Source organism: Cryptomeria japonica, chromosome 3, assembly GCF_030272615.1.
Source record: "Cryptomeria japonica chromosome 3, Sugi_1.0, whole genome shotgun sequence".
Lineage (NCBI taxonomy): Eukaryota > Viridiplantae > Streptophyta > Pinopsida > Cupressales > Cupressaceae > Cryptomeria > Cryptomeria japonica.
In genome coordinates this window covers 289788691-289799471 of record NC_081407.1, presented here as the reverse complement: position 1 = coordinate 289799471, position 10781 = coordinate 289788691, and the positions used below count along the sequence as shown (strand labels likewise).

At 37.2% G+C, this 10781-nt stretch overlaps 1 protein-coding gene across 1 annotated transcript; it reads right to left on the bottom strand.

Annotated features, from left to right (window-relative positions):
• Nucleotides 1-6361: 6361 nt before the first annotated feature.
• LOC131049386 (uncharacterized) lies at nucleotides 6362-6982 on the bottom strand. Its single transcript, XM_057983432.2, has one exon. It carries the CDS (start codon nucleotides 6980-6982, stop codon nucleotides 6362-6364), a length of 621 nt encoding a protein of 206 aa, XP_057839415.2.
• Nucleotides 6983-10781: the final 3799 nt, after the last annotated feature.

The following is a 10781-nucleotide window of genomic DNA, read 5'->3' as shown; positions in this document are numbered from 1 at the left end:
CGTCCTAAAATTGCGACACTTGCAATTTCGACCGCATTTGGGTCTTCACGATGGCGATGCAACACTAAACCTGAATGGAGACCCCGAAACTTGCTCACGACACCAAAAACTGCATTTTTCAGCACCCTGGCCTGATCCTCCTTGCACCCCGTTGTCCCTGGAGGTGGGACCATGGCGCCCAGCGCCCTGGTCCTTCAGGACTAGGGCGCCCGGCGCCCTGGTCCCCCAGGACCATGGCGCCCAGTGCCCTGGTCCCTGGCCCTATTTGGGCCCGGTCTCCTATGGGGCTTCGGGTCTTTATGTTTGCAATTTGGAAAATAGTACTTCCTAGTCGGCCCAAGGTCGGAAAAATCAGTCTTTTAACCCTAATTGGCAAGTATATAAACTACATTTCCTCTCCCATTTGGAAGAGGGAGGACAGATGTGTACAAGACGTGGAAACGATATTCAAACATTCAAGCATTCAAGCATTCAAGCATTTCCTTCAAGCAATTGATCATTCTAAGTCTCCATTCAAGGCTAGGTGTTGCATTCAAGACAAGGATTCAACCATTGAAGAGGAGATCACATACTACAACATACAACATACAACAACATCTATACCTTCGCATATAAGGATACAAACATCCTTACAACAAGGTATTAGTACTTGTTTTACATTACATTTACAGCATTTCTCATTTCTTGGTTAATTCTAAAACCGGGGTTTGACCTAAAGGCAAACCCCTCATCCCTAACCCCCCAATCATCCTCTCTTTTCTGTGTGTAGGTTGCAGGTACGCGGCTGTAATTGAAGATCTGGAATCCTTGTGCAGAGACGAACAGATCCACCTTCGTTTCGCGGATTTTCTGGAGGACTGTGTGCACATCGGGCGCCATCGTCCCGTCAACTTTCGCTCCAATTTGCAGGACAACACCGTCTCGACATTTTACTGCTAATTCCAGGTCCGCAGCTTCATCCCATATCCCTATCTCTGTTTATAAGCGAATCTTCCTACTTTACATGCATTCCTAGTTCAATCTTTCTATCTACATTTCTTTACAAAAGAGGGTATCCTTGATGTCTTAACCCTTGAAACTCATATAGAATCCAATCTTGCATTGCGTGGGATTGGATCTTGTGGGTTTCAACCCCTCTTTTGAATGTAAAGTCCCTCCTAAGTAAAAACCATCAACCCTAGTGAATCTCCCTTCTCTCTCCTTGGAGTTGGGGAGGGGAGAACGACTAGGGTTCGATTTTTCCGCTTTACAACTATGTCATTTCCTTAGAAACTATTATCTTTTGGGCTTAAGTTTAACCTTAAAACAATTCATGATACTAATGCATATGCTATGTAATTATCTATTAAATGTGCATGTGTTGAAAAGAATGTTGTTTCAAGATTATTTGGGAAATGTGGTTGTTTGTATGTGATAAAGTGTTTTGCAGGTCTGTACTAAGAAAGTGGTGTTATGATGAAGCCTGCAACAAGGAGCAGGACTCTTACCAGTTGGCCAGTTGTTGAAGAAGTCAAGGAGTAACCAACGTAGAGGAGCTTTCTCTACTTAATGTTGCAACTACCTTTTTAACTAATCATGTACAATCAGTTGAGTCTATTTAGGGGCATGTTGCACTATATCTCCATTGAGAAAGTCCTATCTGACTTGGCTAAGCGCATGTGCATGATCTTTCCTTTCCTCTTTTCATACTTTCAATAAATGGCTCCCTCCTTATATTGTGGAGTCACCCAGTTAGTTAGGATTAGTTGGTAGTTTTCTTTCTATAAATAATGTTCAGATGATCTCTTGCAGAGGTGGAATTCTAATGTTGTAATTTTACTTTCAACTTTGAAATATAGTTTAAGAGCATGTTGCCATATCTTGTGTACTTTTGTTTTGATAAATACAATGATATTATGAGTTTTCAGCACTTGCGTTAATCTTGGAAGTCTCACTCAAGGGGGCCCACTTGGTGATAACTTTGTTCAAATAGCTTAGTAGTTATTCTTCATTCAGTAGTTAGTATTGTTCCAGCAGTTGACTATTCCTGCAACCACTGGACTATGTTCTGTGTATGTTCCTGCAACCAAAGTGAGTAGAGTAGTTTCCTATCCGTTTGTTTGAAATTTCATTCATGTAGTTTGTGTGAGTTTAAGATTTGCATGTTCAGATTAGTTGTTAATTTAAGTTCAGTTTCCTTCATTAGTTATTTACAGCATTTCAATTCCAGCATTGTTCTTTGCTTATGTTATGATGATCATAAGAGAGTCTTAGTGCACATAAAATGCTGACCCATTTCAAGTTCACATCCCTGGTTTGATAAGTTAAATGAACCTTCATAATGAGTTTGATGGCTACTTAGTATAGATGTGTAATCTCTGAGTTATATCTTTAAGGGCTTAGTTATTGAACCATTAAAGGAGGCCAACATTTTTAGTGTCTTTGTCAGGGATGGTGTCAAACTAAGAAGTTCTTTAATGACCTTTAGTTTATTCTTGTTTAAATACTTCTGCAAGTTTCTCTTAGAATATTCTCTCATTTGAATAAGTCATGCCCATAATTCTTTCACAAATTCTTTGTGTGGAATTGGCTGATACTGAGTTGATACTGTTGCATAAAAGAAGGGATGCTTTAGGGAGATTTCTTCATAACAACCTTTATCCTGACAGTCATTTTGAGGAAGCCTACAATCAGCCTGAAGAAGAAGACCAAGAGATAAATCCTTTGGCTGATATATTTGCCAACTTTTATAATCCAAAAGATCTAGCTAACCAAGAACCTGTTGATAACATATTTGCATTGATACTTTATCAAGCATGAATGGTTGTTGTTGCACAAAATCAACCTAACCAAATCACTTTTGAATTCTCCGTCACTGATCAACATGATAATAATAATCTCAAGAATATCCTTGCTTTGGTCCTCCCTAAGTTTTATGGGCTTGTAATAGAGGACTTAGATACCTTTTTGTTTGAATTTGACATCCTTTTTAGAAGCTATGACTACACCATTGATGCTCATAGGCTTAAGTTGTTCCCTGCAACTTTGAAGGAAGTAGCCTTAAGATGGTTTATGAGCTTGGGGAGAGATGATGTCAATAGTTGGGATGTCGTGCAAACAAAATTTCTTGAGAAGTAAAAAGAATACTATAGAAGTGGTAATATGAGGGTAGATGACATCTTTAGGATGCAGTGGAGGGAAGATGAAAATTTGGAGGACTATATTTCAAGGGTTTTTTCTTCCTGAAGAAATCCTCGGACCATACTCTTAACCAATAATCTTAAAGGTTTCTTTTCCTCAGGAAAATCAATGATAGTTGTACTGAAACCTTGGATCTAATAGGAGGAGACATTACTCAAGTTCCTTGGGAAGACACTAAGAAGATATGCCAGAACTACTCCCAAGCAACTATCAAGAAAGGAAGAGGTTACCAAATGGGAAAATCATCTGTTAATGGGGTCTCAAGGATGGAGATCACTAATTTGCTTTCAAATTTTAAGTAGGATATCATAAAAGATATGGCCACTCAGCTGGATACCCTACAAGTAAAGAAGAAACAAGGGGAGGGAGAAGCAATGTTGGCAGAATATTGTCCTCGCTACAGGTAGAAGAATAAGGACTGCAAATGTAAAATGGTAGCCAATGTTGATAGAAAGCAAATTCCACCTAAGTTCAAGTTGATTGAGGGAGATGAAGAGCAAGTCTTCTATGTTGCACAAAGAAGACCTTGGGCTCCAAGACAAGGTATGTCACCTGATCCATTATCTTTTAGTGGACCTTACATGAATTCGTATGCATCTAATAACCAATGGCAGCACCAATATCTATCCAATTTTGGGGGGTATCCACCATAATCTTGGAATAACCCTCAGAATGATTGGCCTAATTACCAAAATGCTCCACCTCAATGGTAACCTTCTCAAGGGAATTGGCAACAGCCCCAAGGGAATTGGCAACAAACATCCCAGTGGAGGGGTGGACAACAATGGCCAAACCAGGCAACTGGTTACATGCAACCACCTTCACAGCCTCAATAACAAGCTATCATGCCCCCTCCTAATCCTAATGCTAGTACACCCAGACCTACTCAGTTGCCAGCTCAACTCACACCTAATCTAAATAATAAACCACAGCAGTAATAGGTTTATTCTATTGATCCAAATCTGTACCCTGCATATGTTGTAAATTTAGGTGATATTCACATACGTTTAGGAACTACCTTGCCTAATACTTCCACTCCTCTCATAACTGGCCTCCTTGGGGAGGAAGAGGAGCATCCAAATATGGTCGAGGCACCTACTCAGCTAGAACAATTCAAGGATCCTAAACCAACTCACCTATCTAATCTAAAACCACCATTTCCTCAAAGGTTGGAAATTGTCAAGCAAAAGGAAGAGACCACCTTTGACATTATGGATCAATTGAAACACATATGTGTCAAGATACCTTTTTTTAAGGCCATTAAGGATGTCTGAATCTATGGAAAAGCAATAAAAGAGGCCTGTCTCAAAAAGCCAGAAAGAAAGGCGAAAGATCCCACTACTGTTCATGTGGTAGGCCAACTGGAAAACATTGTGCTTGGGAAAGTAATTGTCCCCAAGTATGTTGATCCAGGTAGCCCTATAGTTGCAGTCATCATCAATGGTATGCAAATAAAGAACGCTTTATAGACTTAGGTGCAGCAATTAATGTGATGACTTAGGAGATCCTGCAGCAACTAAATGGTGTCAATCCAAGACCCACTACTACCATCCTACAGCTTGTTGATAGTTCTACTGTCAAACCGGATGGTATAGTGGAAGATATAATGGTTACTCTTGATTCATGGGAGTATCCAACGAATTTCATGATCATTTTCCCTAAAGCCACACTAGGAGGATATCTTATTATCTTGGGAAGGCCATGATTGGCCACAACAGATGCTTATATAGGATGTCTTTCAGGAGATATGACCATCTCTGACGATAGGAATACTAAAAAGTTGCTAATCTATCCACCTGCTCAACCAACCCAAGACATAGACAATCCTATTTGGCCAAATGTTGGAGAAGAAGTTGAAGACATTAATTCAGTGGCTAAGCTCATGATGATAGATAGAAGCCCTTTCTTGCAAAAGTATAATGAAGATGAAATTGTGTCCCAGATAATCCAAAATCATTATGAACTCATGCAGAATCATCCAACCATGCATCTATTTTAGAAACCCCTTTGCCAATGCTTCTCTCGGTTTCTCTTTCTACAACAACAGACATTATGCCCACATTGTTACCTAGAGAATTGAAAATGCCAAGTGTAAGTGAGACAACCATGATAGAATTGACAAACCTGTTAAAGAAGCATAAGCAAGCATTTTCTTGGAGTTACCATGACATGAAGGGTCTTGATCCTAAATTATGCACTCATAGGATCTATATCAGAGATGATTGTGCACTAGTGAGGTAGCCACAAAGAAGAATTAACCCTACATTAAGGGAGATTATGAAGTAAGAGTTGCAGAAGCTCTTGGATGTAGGATTTATCTACCCAATCTTAGACAACCAATGGGTATCTCCTTTGGTAATTGTGCCTAAAAAGGGTGGTAAATAAAGAGTTTGTATTGATTACAGGGAACTCAACACTACAAATAAAAAGGATCATTTTCCACTTCCTTTCATAGATCAAGTTTTTTTTTTTTAATAGATAAATAACTGCACAAGGGCAGCACCCATTTCTATTATCTAAAAAGAAAAAAGAAAAAATTTACAACCTGGTTCAAAAAAGAGGCGGTAGGGGGAAAGAACCAAGGGAAGAAAACCCCCTACCATAGCTCCAAATTTCCAGCTAGATACAAAATTGCTGGAGGGATATAGTATAAACAGAGTCAGGCCAGTGGCCTTCAACATCCAATAGTCCTCAGCCTAACCTAATCTGTTAATATATATTGTTTATAACATGATTACTAACACCGGTAGCTTGCAGGTCTAATGCCATTCCTCGCTAACAGTCTAAAAAAGATCTAATAAGTTTTATAACAGAGTAAAACTTAGGAACTATAGTTCCCTGTTGCCTCATAAACTTGGGAACAATAGTTCCCTAGTGTTGTGAATGAAGGACCTCCAGTAGTCATTTTTCCATTACTTCGCCAAGAAACGCCATTTGTCGAGAGGTAGCTTCCAACAGAATTGGCATATTCATTGTTTACCAAAGTAGAGTTTAAATGTAGATCAAACCTCAAAGGATGCAATCATAATTACACATGCCCATCATAATTTTGGTAACTTGTGAGCTGTCATAAGTACTTATTGTCTACCGCCGCCTATCTTCATCATCTCATAGCTTTATGCTATATGATCAAAGATCTAAAAACAAAATTTTTGATTATGCCTTTGGCACGAACCCGGCTTCAATTTCCTAGCGCGACAACAAATTTGGACAGCCTATCTGCCTCTGAATTGCCTTCCCTGTATACGTGGCTTATTTGAAAATCATCTAGCCTTTCTAGCAGGGCTAGTATCGGCCGTAACCATTGGTTAAGGTGCCAGCTGGGGTTTTGTTTATTTCGGATGGCATTGATGACATTCATAGAGTCACCTTCTAAATGTATATTGTGCCATCCTAAATTTGTGCCCAACTGTAGACTTCGATATGCAGCATGGAATTCGGCTTCATTGTTAGTTGCTACTCGAATATTTTCTGCGATTTCCTTGAGGCATTTCCCTTTAGAATCCCTAACAATGTAACCAATACCACTTGGACCTGGATTACCCGCAGAGGCTCCATCGAAATTGATTTTATACCATCCTTGCTCAAGGGACTCCCATTTGACATTTAACCTTGGATTTATCATTACATCTTGGCTTCCTTTGCCAAATAGGGGTGGGATAATTAGATTTGGAAATGAGAGTTTCATCTTTGAATCCCATTCCGTATACATGTTCTTCTTCAAATTTTTGTGATTTGTTGTTTCATTCATTTGCTCAATAAGACATTTTTCAATTTTCTCGCTCAGGACTGTGAAAGTCATTTTTTTATTTTGAAAGATTCTCTGATTTCGCTCTTTCCATGTTTCCCAAATTAATAGCGATGGGAGAATATTAAATAAGTCCCCAAATAGGGCTTTGCATCTGGGTTTTGGCCATAATTGAAACCATTCATCAATACCTTGTGGGAATGGGCAAGGCAATTTTAATTTTTCTATAAAGTGCCTCCAGCATTTCCTAGTATAATCGCAATGTAATAGGAGATGGTCTACATTCTCCTCATCTTGGAAACATAGAACACATCGACTAGGCCCCTAAAAGCCAATTTATCTAATTTTGTCACATGTTAAGATTTTCCTTTGGAAGGCCATCCAAGCAAAGGCACCCGCCTTGGGAATGAGATTTTTATTCTAAAAGAGGTTAATCGGCCAATCCTTTTTATCAATGGCCGCATCTTTTAACTTATAACCAAGACAAACCTTATACTTCCCATCTGACGAACCGCACCATCTAATAATATCCTCTTCAAGGGATGGGAAAATAGATCGATCCATTAGAATTTTATGAAAGAGTTCTTTTTTATCTTGTTCAAGATTCAGAGGATCCATAGATTTCCAATTCCATATATCAACACCATTTTCTTTCGTTATATAACCATAATCACATACCTTGTGGCCCCATATGTTGCTAGTCTCTCTCATGATTGACTGTAGCGCTAGGTTTTGATCTAGAATTTTGTTGCCACCCCATGAGTCATGCCAGAAAGAGGCACTTTTCCCGTTCCTGATTTCCCATGATACATAGTCCCCTATGATCCTTCTGCATTCAAGTATAAAATTCCAAATAACCAATCCCCTTGGGGGATCCGTGACTGTGAGAATTCGTTTTGGTTCCAATGAGTCTAGATATTTCTTTTTAAGGATTCTCACCCACTTTTGTTTGCCATCTTTGCAGATTTCCCAGACTAACTTTGCACCCATAGCTAAATTCATGATAGACAATTGTCGAATGCCAGCACCCCCAGCAGATTTAGGCTGTGTGATCTTTTTCCAGGCTACCAATGGAATTTTGTCTTTTTCCCCTGTTCCATTCCATAGAAACTTCTTCATGATTCTGATTAGCTCTTATTCCATTGTCTCTGGTAATTTTTGGCATGCCATTGAGAAGACAAGGAGAGCTGAGAGTACCAACTTAATCATTGTAAACCTACCCGTAGAGGATAACCATTTCCCTTTCCACAACTCTAGTTTGGATTTGCATTTATTGATTAAATGTTTCCAATAATCTATTCTGTTTGCACCAATAAATAGAGGGGTTCCAAGGAATTTCCCTGGAAAATTTGCAACCCGTAGATTAAGTATTCTAGATAGTGTAGACGCCTAAAATTGTCTAGTCTAACTAAATAAATATTTTATTTATTTAATTATTTTAGCCTAATTCTTCTATTAATTAAATAAATCTTTATTTATTTAATTAATTCATTTATCCTCTTCTAGCCTTATTTCTCATTTAAATAAATATCTTTATTTATTTAAATTGTCCCTTTTCCTAAATTAAATAAATATTTTATTTATTTAATTGATCCCACTTCCTCTATTAATTAAATAAATCGTTATTTATTTAATTAATTCATTATCCTTTTCTACCCATGACACATGTCATTCATCTCTTAATTCCTACACTACCTACCCTCTCATTATTTTATTATTTCCTCTACTTAACCTTTAATCATAGCTGACCTCTTTTACACCTCTCAATCTTATCCCTCCATTTCTTATAGTGTCTTCTATATAAGGAGATGCTTCCTTCATTATCAAACCCTCACTATGCATTCAGCCCCGACTACGCTTTCGAACTTGCATATGCAATCAATCCTACTTGCAACCACATTTCCATTCTTTGTTGAGCTTTTGTGCACACATAAAATCTGAGAGCAAATATATCAACCAAGATCAATGGAGATAGGAAGAATGGAGATCAAAACCCTATTGGACATGTGATGGTATAATCTTTGTGATTTCATTTGATTTGCATTGTCTTAGGTAATCTTCATATGTTATGGTGGATCTTTGTTGTTGTTAGGCTAGGGTTTTGTGGTTGAATCTATTTAGTCTTTCAATATTGTTGTTTCCACTTTCACCATATACATTTTAAAACGTCCCATGGGACATGGATTTTTGTTAGATCTGTGTTTTTTTTGTAGATTTTTCTAACCCTATATTGTTGTTTTGTAAAACAATTTGGAGAATAACCTTGTGCAACTAGGGTTTTCGACACAAAATCAAGATCTTGGAGAGAATTGATCATATCTCACAAATGGCTTGGAAATTTTGCACCAAATTTTTTTTGCAGGTTGAAGATAGTATCAGGAGCTCTCAAAGAAAAATTCCAATCTATTGGAGCATATTTTAATTTTCTATGATTTTTTTATGAATTTTCATAAAAAATTAATTTTGAGAGAAAATGAGTGAATTTTTTGGATTTTATTACATTTTTGGAAATCTATCATAATTATACATAGGATCTATTCTTTGTGATTTTAATTTTGATGCAAAATATTTCCCTAAAAATCGGATCTTTAAAAATTAGGGTTTTTTCTTATTTTGATCAGATCTCACAAACTAATTTGAATTTTGGCATCAAATTTTTTTTTCAAGCCAAAAAACTTATTAGAAGTGTTCAGTAAAAATTTTAGATTTTTTGGATCAACATTTCATTTTATATGAATTTTTTATGATTTTTCATAAAAAATTAATTTTGAGAGAAAATTAGCGAATTTTTCAAAATTTCTTACATTTTTGGAAATCTCTCAGAATTATACATAGGATCTATTCTTTTTGATTTTAAATTTGATGCAAAATCATTCCTCAAAAATCAGATCTTTGAAAATTAGGGTTTTGCATTATTTTACTCATATCTCACAAACTGCTTGGATTTGTTGTAGAAATTTTTTTATGTAGGTTTCGAAGACCATCAGGACTCTCCAAAAAAAAATTTAGATTTTTTGGATCGATTTTACATTTTATATGAATTTATTATGATTTTTCATAAAAAATTAATTTTTGGAGCAAATTAGAAAATGTTTTGGATTTTCTTACATTTCTGGAAATCTCTTCAAATTTTACAGGTGGTCTTTTTTATGATGAATTAGATATTTTAATTGGTCAGCAAAACGCATTGTTGAATACCCCTATTTCACAAAGTCTTTTGGATCTAAAATTTACCTAACTTGTGTGCTTGCAAGAAGGGGTGATCATTTGAAACAATCCAAACTACTAACAAATCTTTGTTGCAAGACCTTGACAAGGATTTTCTTTTGATCTTTATTGTGTGCCTTGTTTTCATAGATTATCAAAGACTTCAATTGGTGCACTAAAATTGAACCAGTGTCCTTTGTGTCTTGGCCAATAGGCTCTTTTTGTTTAATCTTTAGAGGGCCTGTCTCCCCGTGTGGTCATTAAGACTACTAGTGAGGAGAGAATGACCCAAGTGGTAGCAAAAGAAAATCCATCTTCTTCCAAACCACTATAAATAACTGTATTCATGGTGAAAACTATGGATAATGTGTGCTGATTAGTTCATACCGACACTATGTCTCCCCATAAACCCGTTTGATCAAATTTATTTGATCATTTGTAGGGCGTAACCCCTACCGGATGGGAGCCTTCTGTATTTACAGAGCTGAAAGTGTCACATGTATGGCCACACGAGTGGATGCCCTTACTAGCACCTTTTTGTTTTAGAAGCCAAAATCCTTCTAGTTGTTGGGGCAGGAGGTCAGACCTCTGGTAGTGGCCCACACACATACGGTTCTTAGTAGAGATACAAAGTTCGCCACGGGGA